General features: G+C 42.6%; 1 protein-coding gene across 1 annotated transcript in view; it reads left to right on the forward strand.

The window, feature by feature from the left end:
- The window catches only part of celsr3 (cadherin, EGF LAG seven-pass G-type receptor 3), a gene marked incomplete at both ends in the record, with an annotated part of 91,118 nt that overhangs the window by 49,759 nt on the left and 21,153 nt on the right, over nucleotides 1-20,206 (forward strand). Inside the window, 13 exons of the mRNA XM_083975807.1 lie at nucleotides 975-1,132; nucleotides 2,781-2,944; nucleotides 3,643-3,768; nucleotides 3,989-4,158; nucleotides 4,667-4,852; nucleotides 6,249-6,359; nucleotides 6,463-6,631; nucleotides 15,576-15,717; nucleotides 16,563-16,683; nucleotides 17,217-17,400; nucleotides 18,540-18,641; nucleotides 18,763-18,857; nucleotides 19,564-19,773. Of these exons, the coding sequence (XP_083831933.1) occupies nucleotides 975-1,132; nucleotides 2,781-2,944; nucleotides 3,643-3,768; nucleotides 3,989-4,158; nucleotides 4,667-4,852; nucleotides 6,249-6,359; nucleotides 6,463-6,631; nucleotides 15,576-15,717; nucleotides 16,563-16,683; nucleotides 17,217-17,400; nucleotides 18,540-18,641; nucleotides 18,763-18,857; nucleotides 19,564-19,773 (1,938 nt within the window). The remainder of the gene's footprint in view (nucleotides 1-974; nucleotides 1,133-2,780; nucleotides 2,945-3,642; nucleotides 3,769-3,988; nucleotides 4,159-4,666; nucleotides 4,853-6,248; nucleotides 6,360-6,462; nucleotides 6,632-15,575; nucleotides 15,718-16,562; nucleotides 16,684-17,216; nucleotides 17,401-18,539; nucleotides 18,642-18,762; nucleotides 18,858-19,563; nucleotides 19,774-20,206) is intronic.

The raw sequence follows: 20,206 nt of genomic DNA on the forward strand, positions 1-20,206 counted from the left end.
AGTATGAGTGTGTGTCAGGGCACATACACTTCCTTCTCTCTCCTTCCCTCCTTCCCTCCCTCCCTTCTTCTCTTTCTTTCTTTCTTTCTTTCTTTCTTTCTTTCTTTCTTTCTTTCTTTTTTCTTTATTTATTTCTCTCTTTTCCCCTCTTTCTTTCTCATCAGCAGACAGTGTAGAGTGAGAGTGATGTCGCTCTTTATTTTTGTACCCATCCACAGTGCAGAGATGGAATGGTAACAGCTTTTCATATCACAATCATAGCGACCAAATTGATCACAGTTATCAGTATTATATTGTATATTATATTATTATTGTTAGAATGTACTGAAAATGATAAAAACCATGACTTTCACTAAGTCGTATCATATAAACTATAAATAAATGATCAGTATTTTCAAATCAAAATGTTTTTTGTTCAAACCACAAAACTTAAAAACAAATTTCTACACTGTTTAAAAAAGCTAAGAAGAAGATTTCAAAAACACACAATCACTCTGAGACTCAACAACCTGAGGAGGAGACGTCACACTAAACCAAGTCAGGATGCTGGACATGGCATGCGTCTTGGAGACTGTTGCTGGGTGACGATATAGCCTAACATGAGCCAACGCACAGTTACAGTATAGTGATGACAATAATTTGAACATTGATCTGACCTTTCTGCTGTGATATACTGTGAGACCGTTTCCTCTCTGACACAGTGTCTGTCTCCTGTCGTACTAACTTAGTTTCCCTCTTTCCTCTCTAACTAAATGCTCTCCAGTCTCTTCAGTCTGCTGTGCTGTCTGAGCTTCTGTGGTGAACGGCTGCTCTGATTCTTACTCTGCTGTTTCCTGCATGTCGCCTCCTGTCACGACCTCTTCACCTCTCTGTTCCCCTGAATCTGGATTCAATCTCTGTGTGTGTGTGTCTGTGTGTGTGTGTGTGTGTGTGTGTCTGTGTGTGTGTGTGTGTGTGTGTGTGTGTGTGTGCAGCCTAAGCGCAGTATGAGTGGTGAGGCCCAAGGTCCGTCAGATGAAAAGGTTGCCGTGGTGAGTGTTGACGACTGTGACACGGCGTTGTCACTTCGCTTCGGGACGCAGCTCGGAAACTACAGCTGTGCAGCCCAGGGCAAACAGACCAGCAGCAAGAAGTGAGTCTACGTTTTTTTCCTTTTCTTCTGCTATTCCTCTTCATCATCTTCTTTTCCTTCCTTCTTCCTCTTCTTTTTCTTCCCTCATGTTCATCGTCTTCATCTTCATCTTCATCTTAATCTTCTTCCCCTACTCCTCCTGTTGAGGTGATGGGGAGGTTGTATCCGTAGGGACCTGATGCTTTAATGAGACTCGACTGTCTGACGTCTCCTTCATCTTGTCAGTCTGCATATCTTGGATGAGCTTGTTACTCGTTAGTCTCTCTCTCTCTCTCTCTCTGTCTCTCTGTCGCTCTCTCTCTTCATGTGTCTCGCTCCGTTTATCACACGACACTTTTAAATCCTCTGCTTTGCTGTTAAGTGTCTGTTGTGTTTGACCTTGAAGCTCTGAGTTCACTCTGCTCCAACAAACTAATGTCTCTGTGTTACACATCACACACACTCAGACACACACACACACACACACACACACACACACACACACACACACACACACACACACACACACACGCACACACACAGCCTGTCAGTGCTGATGTGTGTGAGCTGTAATCTCGTTGGCTCTGTGGTGTCGGCTCTAAGTGAAGAGGAGACGGTTTAGAGACGAAGGCCAACGCTCCACACTCCTCCTCCTCTTCTTCTTCTTTTTCCTCTGTTGATCGTCCATTAGGAGCCCCCTCTTTGCCCCCCTTCCCCCATCCCCTCCTCCCTCCTCCTCCCCTGTGTTGATATTTGCTGTAACTTAATCTCTTGTTTGTGTGACTCTGGCATCTTTTGTCTTTTTAGCTAGAGAGAGAAAAACCTTCATTGTCACTGGAGGGAAAAGAGCGAGCTGATGCTTTGAGTTTTTCACAGTCTTCGTCTTTTCCCCGTCTCTCGGTCCCAGCGCTGTTATCTTCTGTCTTCTACATCTTCTTACCCGTTCTCCCTCCTCTGTTCTCGTCTTCCATCTGTCTTGTCGTCCGCCTGTTCGCTCCCTCTCTCCTGATATTTGCTGTAACTCATCGTTAATCTGTTGTTTGTTCATCTGTCGCCTCGTCTCCTTCTTCCTGCTGCTTTTTTCTCCTCTGCCGTTCATTGATGTCGCCTCACCACCTCCTCCTCCTACTCCTCCTTCTCCTCTGTGTCCTCCACCTCTTCTCCCTCCTCACAGTCCTCCACCTTCACCTCCTCTCCTCTGGGAGCTGATCTAACTCCTTTTTAATCTCTGTTTATTCATCTCACAATCTCCGTCTGTTTCCTTCTCTTCCTTTTCTTTTCACTTTCTCTCTATACTCCTGCTGTTTCTAATTTTACCCGCGTCATCGTCATCATCATCATCATCATTGTCATCATCATCGTCATCATCATCATCATTGTCATCATCATCATCATCATCATCATCATCATCATCATCATCATTGTCATTGTCATCTAATTTCCCCTCTTCATCCACTCTTATGCTCTGATTCTTGTTCCTCTTGACATTTACCCTGATGACATAGTTAATCTCGGCCTCTGTTTAATCTCTTTCCCTCTCTTTCCCTCTTTTCATGTTTTTCCTTCATCCCTCTCCTCCCTCCTCCCCTTCATCACTGAGGGATAATCCTTCGCTCCTTCCTTATTCCCTCATTCACTCCTCTTCTTCTTCCTTGCCTCTCCCCCTCAGGTCTCTGGACCTGACTGGTCCGTTGTTTCTGGGCGGAGTTCCCAACGTCCCTGACAACTTCCCATTTGGCAGCAGAGAGTTCATCGGCTGCATGAAGGAGCTGCACATCGACAACAAGCCGCTAGACTTGGCCGGATTTATCGCCAACAACGGAACAATTCCCGGTCAGAGTTTAATGATGCCATCAAATGACCCATTAATGAAAGTTTAGAAACCAGGTGCCGCAGTAAAGATCACAGAAGTGGAGCGGAGGTAGAACCTCAACAGTTTCTGAACTCTGATTCATCTTAATGTACTTTAGTGGAGTGATCAGAAAATACAGTATTCACAAACATGAGGTCTTTCATGATTCACTGGTAAGAAATGATTATATAAGCGTTTCTACAGTCCATCAAAACATCTCTGACTCAAGAGGAAGCTGCTTACAGAGCAGTCGTCAGGTATAAGGACTTTTTCCTGAAATTAAAGGACACCAAGATGACATGTGACAGTGAAATACAGTGACTTATGCAACAGAGTGACAGCAGAATGTCACTCAGGGCCACATGCCCCCCTCCCAATGTGAAAACTGTAACATGGACCCTTCCCCTCCATGTCCCTAATTCAAAATAAAAGACAAGAAATGTCAATCACTGCTGGAGCCTCACAATGTTAACCATGGTCTGATCGTCCTGTACGTTTGTTTTCTGGTTATGGAGTCTTACTTTGAACCTCCACATTCAATTATTATTAGAGTTAAGTAACAACATGCACCAGAGGGTTTTTTTCTGTAAGAACTTGTGTGACACCTGTCTCACCTGTCCGAGTCAGGTCGTCATGGTGACATCATCAATGATGTCATGCTCTCTGCTGCTCCCCATAGGCTGCAGTGCCAAGTTGCAGTTCTGTAAGTCCAACCCCTGTCAGAACGGAGGGACGTGCAGAGTGAGCTGGGAGACGTTCTCCTGCGACTGTCCGCTGGGCTACGGAGGGAAGGACTGCAGCCACGGTGAGACACACCGCACACCTGTCATCCTTCAACTTGTTCATGTTTTGTTTTTTGTTTAAAAGTGTTTATATAAGGACCCTTTGCTGCATGTCATTACCCTCTTTTAAATTACCAAGCCGTGATGGATTATTATTACATGATCATACCAGACTCTGATTAGTGAGCCTACGTGACGTTCGTTGGCTTCTTACTTCTGTTTACCCCCCCCCCTCCCCCTCAGTGATGCCCCACCCCCACCGTTTCCTGGGAAACAGCGTACTCTGGTGGGACCTGAAGAATGACGTCACCATCTCCACACCCTGGTACCTGGGCCTGGTGTTCAGGACCAGAGCCCGAGAGGGGACGCTGCTGCAGGCTCAGGCCGGACAGTACACCAGTCTGCTGTTCCAGGTACACACACACACACACACACACACACACACACACACACACACACACACACACACACACACACACACAATTATCAAACTTCTAAAAACATTGTTTCCCATCAAACTGTTGCTTCTCGTTTAGCTTTATCTCCTTAAGCTAAGACCAGCTTCCTCCTCTGTAGGATAAAATCATTGTGTTTTAATTTAATGCTTCACATTTTTAGCCAAATCTCTACAGGTGTCACAAAGACGCTGCGTCGGCGGCGTCACGTTCATTCTGGGTTTTATGTCTCATGGTTGTTTAGTGTTTCAATACGCAATTATCTAAAACCTACGTGAGACAAAATCATGTCTACTGCCACAACAGAGATGGCAGCCAAGAGACAGAGAGCAGCCAAGATACTGGATTACACACTCCCACACACACACACACACAGCGAGATACCAGGGAAGAGAGAAAACAGAAAGAACAGTGAAGGAATAAAACAACCTGGTTAGTGTACAACTCTGTGTGTGTGTTGTCTCAGGTGGTAAACGGTCAGCTGGTGTTCTCGGTGACCCGTGGTGGAACCCGGCCGGTGCGGCTGCGGTTGGATCAGGTCCAGGTTGCAGATGGTCGGTGGCATGACCTCCAGCTGGAGCTGAGAGATGTCCGCAGTGGCCGTGAGACTCGATACGTGGCCACGCTGAGACTCGACTTCGGCCTCTATCAGGTGACGTCACACTGAACCTACTGAGCTTATGTTACTCATGAGTCATAAATAGCAGCAGTGGACATTTAAAGTCCTTCGTTGAAAAGGATTAAAATAGAGTAAAGAAGTATTTTAATCTGATTGACTTTCATTGACTTGAAAATACAGACTAAAAAGATTGAGACTGTATTGCTCTTACCATTCAAATCTTATTGAATGGTAAGAATTACTTAATTTCCAGGTGATTTCTAAAAATAATGATTCCTTCATTAACCACGTTCATTTGGAAACAGGCTGTCTTTTTGTTTCTCACCTCTGATGGAGCTTATTCCGTCTGATCAGCAGGGAGCTCTAATTACTTCTGTTAAACAATTAACAGCAATTAAAAAGATCCTTTTTAATATCCTGTAACACACAGACTCTTGCTGCTTTGAGCCAGTGACAACACATAAGCTACTGTTAATATAATAGTTAATCATAAATAACAGCATATAAGTAGAAAATTAGCAAATTATTTAGATGGAATTTCCTTTTGAACCTTTACATCTTATTTTTATCAATAGCTATAATGGTTGTTTCATACAAGGACAGATTTCATCTTTGGTGAATAAAAGAATCAGTACATTTATCTCTTACCAACTCATTTCAAAGATGTTTTTTTTCCTCTTGAATCAAATGAAATCAACGTTTCTTGTTCTGATGTGAAACAGTATTCAGTCACACGCTTAGTAAGTAGAGCAGACAACATTTAAAATATGAAATTATTAAACTTCATTGCTGCTAATTAAACAGTAATCACCTCTGAGATTGTTTGCAGCTATTAATTATCTGTGTCTTCTGCTGCTGAAAATGGAGATGGACGGAGCTTAGTGATTTTATTGTCATGGTTGTTGAGAGTAAAGTTTAATAATCTGACTCCTCACAGTGATGGATCTCAGTGGAGATACTGAACAATCATTACTTCTAGTGAGTGATCAGGAAATAAATACAAATCTGTTCCGTTTTCAGAAAGGCATTGTTGACTGCACACAAACAGCAGAGACAAAACTACAACCTTCACTGTCCCTGACTGACCAACTGAGTAGAGGGCTTTTAAACTGAAATTTGTACAGGAAGATCTGTGGTTGTAGTAACATGTAATACAGGAAAAATTAGGCTTCATCATAGACTAAAGGGCTTCATACTCAAATACAGCTCTAATTACAGGATGTGACCTCACATGCAAATAGACATAACGTCAAGACCGGTTTTCTCTTTTAAAATAAAATATTTAATCTTTTCATTTTGATAATGATTCAGATTGTCTACTTCTCTACAAAACATTTTCTTCTACAGGCTCAAATACTGTAATGTTATCAGATGTGCTCTGTGTGTATCAGTTTGCAAACATCTAACCTCTCCTTCCTCTCTTTATTAGGGAACGGTGATAGTAGGAAATGAGATTCATGGTCTGAAGGTGAAACATCTGCATGTGGGCGGGGTTCTGGGCTCAGGAGAGGTGCAGAACGGGATCAGAGGATGTATACAGGTGAGGGTGTTTACAGACGAGAGTGTGTGGATGCACTGTTGAATGTTGACCGATGGAGTTGAAGTGCAGCTGAAACACCACCCTCCCCTCTGTCTCTCCGCAGGGCGTCCGACTCGGCGTTCGGCCCGATGCCCCGCCCCTGCCCCGCCCATCAAAAGCAGTCAAAGTGGAGATTGGCTGCAGCGTCGGAAACCCCTGTGTCTCATCTCCCTGTCCCTCCCACAGCCGCTGTTCTGACCAATGGGAGCGACACACCTGTGTCTGTGAGCCAGGTGAGTGAACACAGCGATGATGATGATGATGGGTTTGTACATAGATATATATAAGTAGACTAGATGACTCACCCGCCGCTGCTGCCCAATGACATGGCGTAGCCGGTACGGCGGCCATCGTAGGACAGGCAACTCTCTCCTTCAGAGCATTAAGCCTATGGTGCATATTCTACTATAATGACCATAACTTGCTCAGTTTTTGTCCGATTTCAAAACGGTTTGATTTTTTTAATGAACGTTTATGCAGTTATGATGCAGCATACTTAAAATCACGGATAATTTTAATCATGTACTTTTTTTTTATAAAAGTAACATTATGCAAATAGTTAAAGGTGATAGCTACAAGTTTCAGTAGGTGTACAACTCACACTGCTCTCCTCCAACCTTCCGTTTTACTGGGTAGTTACAGCAGTTACACATGACATCAACGTTCTAATGCTGTTGCCACAGAGATCATTCCATGCCGACGTTGCCAATGTAACCAGATGTAAATATTTATATATTTCGGACCCGCCAAAATGTATTAAACAATTATTTATATACTATTTTAAAAAAATCTGTAAAATGTATACTTTTATTCTGCACCCCTCTAGACATTCTGTGGATGCATTATTTAAAAACCTTTAAAGTAATAGCTACAAAATGATTTATTTTTCACAGCGTTATGAATCGTTATTTTAGTGAAGATGACTGGATCACCTATCTACTGCACTGTAACTGCAGCCAGAGTCAGAGCAAGTTGCCCGTTCCATTATGGCCGACTGTGAGCTATGCCAGCGTGTAGCCTAGTGCGATCCACCCCCTTGGGTTTGTAGACAAGGTGGTAGGTGCTGTCATTGAGGGAGGGGCCAACACGTGCCTGCTCCCAGGTGTGTGAATTGACATGTGGAAACATTAAATGTCTCATCAGTTACAGACAAATGACTTACTTGATGTTTAGGCTAACATTAGCTTGTTTAGGCTACACCAATGATCTGACACCACGTTCGTTACTACTGCTTTAGAGTGTGTACCATAGACGTGTGTATATGCGTGCCATCTTATTAACATGTTAGCACAATGTGTGTGCAGCAGGTCAGAAAACAATGTTTGACACAATGTTGTTCATGTTTGACGGTTAAATATTGACTGTGGAATTGTGTATCTGTGATGACTGTGATGATCAGATCATGGTTTAGGTCATTAATTAGATTTATAAACATCCAGGTTCCATCCAATAATCTGTAATAATCTGTGAAAACATGAAAGCAACAGTGAGGCAGCTCAGCCAGCAGCCATTTTCCTCTTCAGTCCTGCGTGTTAATTTACATGTGTTCAAACCTCAGCGCCAGGAAAACACTCCTGCTGTGTTACACACTGGATATGACAGAAAATCTGTGTGACGAGAGGGAGAGAGAGAGGGAGAACGAGAGAGACTGAATAATATGATGTGGCCATTTGTGCGTAGGTGTCTGCCAGTGCTCTAACTGGGTTAAACAGATATTTGGGAAAACATAATGAGTTCTCACCCACCTGAGACAGAGGGTGAGGGAGAGGGAGAGATAAGGGGGGGGGGGGGGGGGGGGGGGGGGGGGGTAGAGTGAGAGGGAGATAGACTGCAGGCTAATTTCCAAAATCTCCTTAGTCAGGTGAATATAATGAGGCAGGGGAAGAACCTGATTAAAGGAGGAAGGGGAGTGAAGAGAGGGAGGGAAATGTAAGGAAAAGAGAGAGAGAGGGGGAATAATAGAGAGATAAAAAGGAGGAGGAACAGAGAGACTGAAGTTATGAATCATTAATGGAGGGAAAAAGGCAGCAACAGAAATAGAGTAAAATAAACAGCAAAAGTTTTGAGGCGAGAGAAAAGAGTAGAAAGAAAGAAGAGAGGAAGGGAAATCAAACAGCCGGAGAGCACACACACAGAGAGAGGGGGAGAGAGAGAGAGAGAGAGAGAGAGAGAGAGAGAGAGTGAGAGAGAGAGAGAGAGAGAGAGAGAGAGAGAGAGAGAGAGAGAGAGAGAGAGAGAGAGAGAGAGAGAGAGACATAAGTGTGAGAGTTAAGGATGAGGAGATATTTGATATTTGTTCAGAGCTTTATTAGAAGCCACTCTGCAGCAGAGATGATTAAAGGAGATTATTTATATTTATGATGAAAGAGGGAGAGAGGGAGAAGGTGGCCACTTGTTCACATCAGGATATTGATCCTCTTCTTTTCTCTGCATCTCAAGCTTTTTTTTATTCACTTGTTCTAAAAACGACTCTACTCTATGAAACTTTCCAGCTCATTAACAGGAGCAGCATCACAGTTGTTCTCATTCTCATTCTGGTAAATTCCTGATACCAGGTCATTTATTAATAAACTTTATTGATTCACACCTTCTCATTTCTCTGTGAAACCCCACAAGTAAAAATGCAACATGAATTGTAAGAAAGCTTTAATTTGGAGGCTGGCACTGAGTTCCTCGATTCATTGGTTAAATAGTCTAACTAGATAGCAAAGAAGGATTCTTTTTTCATTAATGTATCTGTTAATGGCTCATAATAAAAATGTAGGTGCATGAGTTCAGTTAAACAAAAATGAAAAACTAGTGTAAGAGCATTTCAACATATGATGTGCTAGTTCAGTTGATTCAGCAGAAAACAGTGGAGAGATCAATGAGTTTAAAAAACAATTGAAGTAAAATGACGACACATCAAACCAAACAGATAATTAACAATACCACAGAGGAAGAAGAAGGTGACAACCCTCTGCTCGCTGACTCAGACTCTGCAGCCGAAACACTCTTTTAGTTGTTAAAGCTGCTTCTGCTTCTCCCAACACCTCTCCTCTCTCTCTGCTGTTTCTGGTTTCACTGCTGCAGTTGTTTTCCAAGCTCAGAAGTTTAGATGTGAAACTATGAATTGAAATGAGATTCTCTGCTTGATAACACTGGTATTGTGTTATTATTATTACTGAGATTATCTCCTACTGGGTCGAACACATATTAGCACTGTGGATAAAATCCAGCCTAGAGTTTTGATGAAGTGACGGCGTCCACTCAGGAGACAGGAACTGTAAACCATCTCACACTTCCTCTCTATAGAGGACGGACAGGACCTGACCTCTATCTCTGAGACCCCTGAGGTCGTTGAGGTCATTCACATGTTTCAGTCCAGAGACGTTGTGTTAAAGCACGAACAGTAAAATAATCTCAGCCCCTTGAACAAGATTTACATGACGGCACTTATCCTGCAGCTCAGTCTGATCAGAGAGGAGAGAAACAGGAAAGTTGTTCGTGAAAGTAAAGTAGTTAAAGGGGAGCGTGAGATGAAAGTGGAGGTAGAGAGAGAGAGAGAAAGAGAGAGAGAGAGAGAGTGTTATGTGATGGATACGTTTGGTGGAAGTGAGAGAGCCTCGGGCTCTGCAGCATGGAGAGGAAGCAGAGAGGCGCTGATGCTCCCTGTAGCATCCTGCACTAGCCGCGAGCTAATGCTAACACCTTGACTTATTAACATGGCGCGTGCACATACACACACGCACGCACACACACACACACACACACACACTCAGAGCTTAACGGCAAACTTAATGTGCGTTCTCTTATTTACTGTAAACACACACACACTCTCATTATCATTACATTTCATCAGCACAATGAGCTTTAAATACAGTGAAAGCTGCTTGGAGACAAATCAAAGTTTAATAAACGAGAGAGAGAGAGGGAGGGAGAGAGAGAGAGGTGCTCTCTGAATAATTCTCTTTCATGTGTGTGTTTGTGTGTTTTCTGCTCACACACTGAAACAACCTAATGGGTCTCATGCAACTGACAGCAGCTCTGATTTGTGGTATACGGCATCCTTGAAAACATTCACACAAACACACACACACACACAAACACACACACACACTGTGAGACAAGGTTCTGCATGACAAAGCACAGAGACATCTGCTCTCTCAGCTCCTCTCTGGGCGTGTGCGCGTGTGTGCTTCTGAGCAAGTATACAATATGTAGTGAGACTGTGTGTGTGCGTGTGTGTGACAGTTGCTTCCGGCTGATTTGCTGCAGTGAAACAAGAGTTTAGTGTGATAAGTTTTTCCTTCAGTCTGAAACTTTTTCTCTCGTCCTTGTTCCTGGTTTGTCACTCCTGATGTTCAGCAGTGGGTGTTTTGTCCAGATGTTAGCCTAAACCACAGATTGTCAGAACATTGTGTGGGGTTGTTGGTGGGTGTGGTGCAGCTGCAGAGACAGATACTGAAGAAACAGAGTCATGTTCTGTTCCTGCAGCAGATCTGAACCCTGAAGCTGCTGAACTCAGGTGAAGTTGTTCTTTGTTGTGTATCAGCTGAGAACATCTCTCACCTGCTTCAGAGCAGTTGCTAGTCCCTTATGGTATCTGCCCTCATCATTCAGTCATCAGGTTGCCCCAACTACAACAACATTTCAGGACCATTAAAAATAAAAGATAGGAAAATACATACATAAATGGATGAGGAGTGTTTAAATTTAAGTCACAAACTTACAAATAAAAAAAGAGCTGAAAATTAGCATTCCTTTTCATGCGTCAACACTTCGCAAGGTTGGACAGACGTGGCTCGTTTTGCATTCTGCCTGCAGAAAACTCTGCTCTTCAGTTGGATTTAGCAACAAGGAAATATTTTTTACTCACTTTCATTTTAGCACAGAATTACCAGATCATCCTGGAGCCTGAGCTCTAACAACCTTCAAGTGCAGAGATGTGTTTCCTTCATTTACTAAAAAGAATTCCCTGAAAATGTTTATGTTAGAGAACATTTCATTTTTGACTTTGAGTTTTAACCTTTGTAATTCGCCCCTGGTCCGAATTAGTTTTTTTGTTTATTTTGTATTACTGTACCTATACAGTGGGTTCCCTCCTGGCTCTCCAGCTTCCTCCCACAGTTCAAACGTGCACATTGACTGGTCACTCTAAAGTCTGAATGTGAGTGTGTGAGGTTGTTCATCTCTATCTGTCGGCCCTGTGATAGACTGATGATACCCCCACAACCCTGTTCTCACCTCATGCCACCTGGCTCCAGCCCCCCCGTGACCCTGCTGCACAGATGAGCGGTGGAGATGATGGATAGATGCTTCTTCATTTGTGGGTTTCTGACTCTGCTGGTCTGACAGTTTGTGCTGCAGGTGGAACAAAGTGGTGTGTAGAGTGTGTGGAGGTTGCACAGTGTTTTTGCCAGAGCTCTCCTGCAGCTGGAGATGTGCTCGACAACAGAGAGTGAATCAGAGCTCCGAGGTAACTGATGTGGAGCTGCAGCCTCTTAGACTCCACCGACACGTTGTGCATTGGGTGTGTCTGATGTCGGGTCTTCCCCCTGTCAGCAGCATGAGCAGCTGATCAGCTGATCCATGGATGATGATGATGATGATGATGATGGTGATGGTTCAGAGAACTAACAACTCATCTGGCCGCTGCTTCCATTCTGCTGCTGCAGTCTGAAGTTATTCTGCAGTCAAGTGTGAGGCGAGTGGCCGTGAGTCAGTCTTACGCGTGAAAAGGCACAACTTTCCCTGGACCCTGTCTGTCACACACACACACACACACACACACACACACACACACACACACACACACACACAGTTTACAGCTCTTTGTTCTCACAGCTTCTCTCCCTCTCGGCCGTATTGTTGTGACAAGGCCGATGTCATTATAAGAGCGTGAAAGAAGCCAAGGCCACCGCCGCCGCCTCCTGCCTCTGTTGCCATGGTGAAAGTTTAAAGATGTATAGGGCTGATAGAAAATGATTTAGTGCGTGTGTGTGTCTGTGTGTGGAGCATCTTGTGTCTTTTATTTGTGTGATTCCTTGAAATGACACAAAGAGAGAAACAAATATTCTATTTAAACTGTTCTAATGTAAGTGTGTGTGTGTGTGTGTGTGTGTGTGTGCGTGAGAGAGAGAGAGTCAGAAGGACGGGTCGACATTGGCGTTTCTGTCGTTCAACATCATGTGTGTATTTGTCATTGGACAAAGAGACGCTGAGGGGAGTCAAGGCCACAAGTCTGACAGCAGCAGAGTGGGTTCAGTGTTTTCTATAGACGAACACGTCTGTCAGCTGCCGAGGGAGGAATTCACACACACAGTCCACACAAACTACCGTCACCTCAAGTGTAGAGAGACATTCTTCTATTCAGTGCTGTGGGTGAAAGCAGGAGCTGCTCTGTGAAGGAGGCTGAGGAGATGATGATGGATTTGAAGTCAGAGCGACATTATGAGATACGTAATGTTTTTACTTTTTAGATACAGATTTTTCTTGTCACATGATCACTAGTACTGATATCACATCACTGCATGATCGCCTTATGTCTGTGCAGAAAACTATAGCTACACGATGCACAAAACTGACAAAAAGACAAACTGCTGCTGCTCTGACCTGGATTTACACTTGACTACATCCAGGTTTCCATTATAATGGATGAAATGTGCAGCTACAGTTGAATTCAAACGGAGAGTGAAAACCCAAATTTGTATTTAAAGCACATGTTGAACACAAACACACATTTTCTCTTCTTGTCACCAAGGCTCAGACTCAGGCAGGAGAATTAAAACGTTTCCTTTGTTCACTAATTCATTAATCTAATCTTTAGTGACTTTGATGAGGTATTATCTATTTCATAATGTGTGTTTTGATATCATTTTCATTGTTGGTTTTCTTAATGTGCTTTGAAGCCTGTTTCTATGCTTCCGTTATTTCTGTTAAGCTCAGTGAGCAACCTCTGTGGGATACTGTTCAGAAAAATGTGCGGTGTCTAATTATGACACCATTTAATTGGTCAAAAATCAACTTCATTGTGACATCATTGTGTCCTGCAGAAACACTTTATCATTGAGCACACAGTGATGGAGGAGGAGACTCAGATTTATCACATTCAGAGCTCCTAGTTCCTTCAGAGTCGTTGTCGATGTGATTTATTAGCACTTCATTATAACAGTGAGCTCAGCCTGGTCCGGTAATATGTTAATTAGCACATGCTGCTTAATGAGTGAATCCAGACGTTATGTTGTTGTTAAGCGAGCGTCAGGTTTGGTGAGAGTCGTTCTGTGTTTGTACTAAACACCTAAGGAGAGAGTGAAGAGCTTGTTAGATTAAAGAGGCTTTTATTAGCTGTGCGTGTGTGTGTGTGTGCATGTGTGTGGGGTACACTGTTGTGTTTTTTTTATATACCTATATTACATTATAAAGACAGACCTTTTTATATTTTATGTATATTTTTAAGTTTTATCTCTGTCTTTGTAAACCATTTCATAGTCTCTGTTCTTCACTGAGAGAGCTGCTGTAACTCAATCTGGGGATCAATAAAGTTTCTTTTTATTATTCACATTCAGTGCTGCAGTAATTTACAGAGGAGAATTATCCAGAAGATACAAAGACCTCAGCTGTTTGGCAAAACAGATGTTCTAATAATGGTTAAAATCAAATGTTTCTTCTTTAGTTTGATGAGATGCCTTGTTGTTGATGTTAGTCTGCAGCAGTAAAGCTTCTCCACAGTGTTTCCTTGATGCTCTGTGTGATAATTTAATTAAAATACAGGAATGATTTCCTGAACAGTAAAGTGCTGCTGGGAGAAGTAGGGTGTACAGTAAGTGGTGCTAATGGCTGGTTGATATCTGAGATGTGCAGGTGAACTGACTGGATATTATGTTGGATGGGAAGCTCAGTTCTGTTTATTCAGATTCCTGTAGTTGTTGTGTTCACATATTTTTGGTCTTTTTTATCCTGTCAAAATGAATCATATGTGTGAAACACTGAATATTGGACAGGTGATCTCTCACTGACCTGAACCTGCAGGTCACGTTAACTCTCATCTCCGACGACATCAGAGGAATAATATACAGTATATATTTTTTTAAAGCACCAGGGGATTGAGCAGGTTGAAGGACAACTGTATTAAATGTGTATGTGCATCTCTCCACGGCAGTCTGTCAGGTTTTAACATGTTACGTTGTGTTACAATACAATACATTACATTATGTTATATTGGGTTATGTCATATTATTTTACCTTAAATTAAAGCAGAAGTGAGTGGTCCGGTCGTTTTCGCTAATGCTGCGTTCCAGGCAGGCTTTTGAAATCGTAAATTACAGCTTCAAGTCACAACTTACGACTTTGTAGCGTTCCAGGCAACCCACTTGTGTTTTTCCGACCTGTTTTACCGGTGAAAGTCACTATAACGGCCACTCGTAACTTCCGACCGGTGAACTCGTACCAGATCGAACTGGTACCACTTCACGGTCGGAAAAATACGAGTTTCCTTGAACGCACCATAACAGTCCTCGTCCCTACGTCACCACATTCACGGCGTTCCTTGGCTGCACACACAGCCCTGCATGCCGTTCTCTCTCCTCATTGGATAAAAACTGTAGGATACGATAAATGTTTTCTCTTCGGCTCAGAGCAGAGCAGAGGGACTGAGAGACCCGTGTTTCAGTCCAAACACTCTATGTAAGTGATTGCTGTCGGAAGATATAACTATTTAAGACTTATATTAACACAAATATATCACTCACTTCTGCTTTAAGTTATGTTACGTTATAAAGCTGCACACTGAGTTGCTATCTAATCAAATCACAATATGGCGAAATCACTAGAGCTGCAGTTTTTTTTTTAAAGGTGAAATGTGTCACAACATTGTTGTGCACTGTCAGGACCATTAGTGTTGTGTGGCCGCAGAGACGCCTTGGACAACAGATCATACGTTCAAGATGTAAAGAGACATATTTGTTTGGTACAAGACCCAACAAATAAATGAAGCAAAAATGGCCCTTCACACTGAAACTGCAACCTCCAAACATATAAACATGATAAGATGTTTTTGCATATTGTGCAGCCGTTTTACATCAAGGTGGTTGGTATATTTATGACAAGTTGCATATTCACTCAGTGTGTGTGTGACTGATGCAGCAGCTGTGTGAACCTGCTCACCGAGGTGTAAACTCTCCCCTCTGTGTCTCTCAGGTTACTATGGGCGGGGCTGCACCGACGCCTGCCACCTGAACCCGTGTGAGAACGAAGCTCAGTGCCACAGGAAGCCGAGCTCCTCCCATGGATACACCTGTGACTGTGGAGACAACCACTACGGCCAGTACTGCCAGCACAGGTACACACACACACACACACACAAACATACGGATGAGCCACAATTGACTCAACGTTTCAACTAAAGATTGTGAGATGTCAATACAGTGTAAAGCTCTTAAATGCTTCCTATAGCTAAGCTGTGTGTGTGTGTAGCTGTAGTTCTGCCTTGTTGTCCCACATCTCCACTGTTGCATGTAATCCACTGTGGGATGAGTGTAAAGTTAATGTTGTAAAGCACACGTACACACACACACACACACACACACACAGACACACACACATTTTGAGGTTATCTGTTCGCTAACGTGACCCTGATCTGACCCCTGTCTCACTTCTTCCTGCCTCAAATCCTCACAGCTTTACTCTCATCTCATCATCTGTTCAGTCTGTGTGTGTGTGTGCGTATGTGTCAGTGTCAGATCTTTGATCTGCAATCTAGTGTGTGTGTGTGTGTGTGTGTGCATGTGTGTCTTTCTGCCTATAGCTAAGCTATGTATGTTATGTGTGTGTGTGTGTGTCTGTGTGTGTGTTTCGCATACATGATGAAACCCTCTCTTCTTTGCTCAGTAATTGAACGTCTGTCTTCTTAAATGAACTTTGACTCATTAAAATCTTTGAGTCCTTTGTTGTTTCATCTTCATCATCATCATCATCATCATCATCACCACAGATCAACAGAGAGATGAGATTATTGATATGATATTCCTCTGGATCAGTGTATTTGAAGCATCAGTTTTTCTTCTACTATTCTTTCTGAAGTTTCAGATATCAACTCAAAAACTTAACGAATCATCATCATTAATGTTAAAAACAGATTAAAGTTTCTGACGTTATCCCATTCTACCTGTCTGTATGTGTGTGTAGGATTGACCACCAGTGCCCCAGGGGGTGGTGGGGGTCTCCAACATGTGGACCATGTCATTGTGACGCTAACAAAGGTTTTGACCCGGACTGTAACAAGACCAGTGGACACTGTCACTGCAAGGTAACACACACACACACACACACACACACACACACACACACACACACACACACACACACACACACACACACACACACACACACACACACACACACACACACACAACAACACAATACAGACAACACAACACAGACATTAAACACAGTTACACTCACACATGACTGTGATGAAGAGATGTGACGAGCACGACAGGCTGATAATGTGAGACGTTTGAGGCCTGCTGGTTCAACTAGACACAGAGTCTGTACTAATGATCATGTCATTAACCTGTTTTATTTCATCTGATCTTTGACCTTAATCTTTAATCTGTGATACTGAGCTCATCTAAACCTGACACACATACACATTCATGTACACACACACACACACACACACTAGCCTTTCCCTTTCTGTGTCTCTGTGATGATGTAATCTCTGACACTATTTTTGGCTCTGTGACATTTTACATTCATGTGACCGAGTTTGAGCAGCGTCCCTCTTTGTGTTTGTGTGTGTGTGTGTGTGTGTGTGTGTGTGTGTGTGTGCTTGAGTAGGAGTTTCACTACCGGCCGCGGGGCTCTGACACCTGCCAGCCATGTGACTGTTACCCCATCGGCTCCTTCTCGCGGTCATGTGATCCAGAATCTGGTCAGTGTCAGTGTAGACCCGGTGTTATTGGTCGACAGTGCAACGCATGTGACAACCCGTTTGCAGAGGTCACAAACTCCGGCTGTGAAGGTGAGAATGACAGAGACCTCACTCACCTGTCACTGTGCTCATCAACTCATCACATCAGTATCTGAAATATTTTATCAATGATTTTGTTACAGTGCTTCCTTCCAAACATATGAATATAATAAATAATATGATAAAAAAAAAATATATATATATATACTGTATATATAATCCCCCAAATTATAAAAAATATTGACAAAATGTCTTGTCCAAGAAACAACATCTTTAGAAATTACTTCCTGAAGTTAAAGTTAAAATGAAAAAGAATAATTGTGTCTTTTTATTCAAATGCTCTGCAGCTCAGAGACAAACAACAGAAAAATTGTGGAAGTTTAACAGGATGTTAAAAATGTTTAAACTGTTTTTCCGAGGAAATGATCCACCACGAAGGACATGAGTTCTCACTCCCTCCAGAAAATAGATCATACCACTGTCAGTGGTTTTATTCAACTTCAGCACATCACCATCTCCAACAGCACAACTGTCATATTCATCACTGTTACATTCGAGGTAGAACAAGGTACAGATATGTAAATATAAACATACGCAACAATTGGAAACTTCATTGAGTAACAGCTGCTCAGAGAATATAAAAGGGATATATATATATATATATATATATATATATATATATATATATATATATATATATATATATATATATATATATATATATATATATATATATATATATATATCATAAAATAATCATAAAATAAATCATAATAATGTGTGGAAGCAAAACATACATATTTATGTCATTTAAATGAATGAAAAATAATGAAGCCTAATCTTGGTACTCTTGTCTGTCAATTTATGTTTGTTAATCAAACCTGAAGTAATTGTAATAAACTATAATTATGTTTGTTTATATTATATGTATTTATCTCTCTTCAGTTGAACACACGATCCCATCTCCTCTGCTGCTCTCCCACTTCCTGTTATAATTGACTTTCTTTAATTTGTTGCTGCTGTTTAATTTTCTGAGCTGAGAGAAAAACATATCCAATCTGTCAGAAGCTGTTTGTTGTTTTAATGGAGACGTTTATCAGCTGGATGTTTATCAGTGTTGGTCTTCCTCTTCTCTCTCTCTCTCTCTCTCTCTCTCTCTCTCTCTCTCTCTCTCTCTCTCTCTCTCTCAGTCATCTATGACGGGTGTCCGAAGACCATCACTCAGGGGATCTGGTGGCCTCGGACCAAGTTCAACCTTCCTGCTGCAGTGCCCTGCCCAAAAGGCTCAGTTGGTCTGTACACACTAGTCCGCACTAACATGATTGTGATACACACACACACACACACACACACACACACACACAAACACACACACTGATGCTCCCTCTGACCTTACTGCCCTCCCCCCTGCAGGTGCAGCCATCAGACACTGTGATGTGGAGCGGGGGTGGCTGGAGCCTGACCTGTACAACTGCACCTCTCCTCCATTTGTGGAGCTCAATGCTGCTGTACGTGGAGTAACACACTCACACACACACACACACACACAACAACAACGTGTCCCTGAATCTAATACCGACCTGAAACTCACTCACAGAAACAGGAGAAGAGTTCAAGCACTTCCTGTTTGGGTTCTGGTGTTTGTGTCCTGAAGACTCGGCATGAACAAGGGGACATGATGCTGTGTTTTCACCTGATCACTGCTGTTCAGTGTGTGTCTCTACAGTCGATACACTTCTTACTGTGTGTTTTCAGGGTCGTTATAATCAAACCAACAACTCTTAAAAGTTCTCTTGTCAGTAGGTGTAACTTTCCCCGATCATCTTAGTGCCTGATGAGCCTGTGTTGTCTTATTTTATCAGAGGGCCTCAAACACATCGTCACTGCTCAGAGGCTCTTTGACTTTTAGTTTTGTCTGTGTAGGAATAGTTCACAGTTAAAGAAAAATAAACCACGGTGAGCGATGCAGTGATTTTTATTAGATGACAGATTGAAAAGTTCAGACTTTGTGTGTAAAGGTCGTTCTTGTCTCTGGGGGAATGGATTAATTTCCCTCAGCCTCAGCTTCAGTGAGATCAGAGCCACAGTAGAGGAGCCGGAGGACAGGAGGAGTAGTGTCACTGAGGCCGGCGTGCAGCATCTCTGTTCACCTGTTCGTCATTGGTGTTAACACAGAGACCGACTGTCTGCTGTTTTGTTGCTGTGTGTTTTTAGCTCGATTCCCTGGAGCGGAACGAGACGGAGCTCAACACCATCATGGAGAAGAAACTCGCCCACCAGCTTCGCGATGTCACTGAGGCTACCACTCGTCTCTATGGCAACGACCTGCAGATTGCCGAACGGCTGCTGTCCCGCCTCCTGACCTTTGAGACCCAGCAGAGTGGCTTTGGACTAACAGCCACTCAGGACGCACACTTCAACGAGGTAACAAGACAAGATGAACAAGTTTTATTTTTCTATTTGGACTAATTTTCATCAGAAGAAAACAGATGTTTACAGATGATTCACTCTGATGTTTGTATTTACAGTAGTATTGAAGAAGAAACATATCTCACATTAACACAGGAAACAGCTGCAATGATTCACTTTGGTGGTTTAATCGAGAGTGAACGACATCATTCTCATCAAACAGGAAACAAAGACTCAATTAGTTTCTATGTCTCCATTGTAGCGACAGTCAGAGACGTTTCAGTGACGCCTTTAGATTTGGTGCAAACATTCATTACGACTCAAAGATGAACTGATATTTTGATGGTCAAAGGTCACTGTGACCTCACAAGACACATTTTGACCACCTCACAAATTCATCCAGTAATTATGACACAACTCAAATATGTTTGACGATAATATGAAGTGA

The sequence above is a fragment of the Trachurus trachurus genome (genome assembly GCF_905171665.1).
Source record: "Trachurus trachurus genome assembly, chromosome: 7".
Taxonomy (NCBI): domain Eukaryota; kingdom Metazoa; phylum Chordata; class Actinopteri; order Carangiformes; family Carangidae; genus Trachurus; species Trachurus trachurus.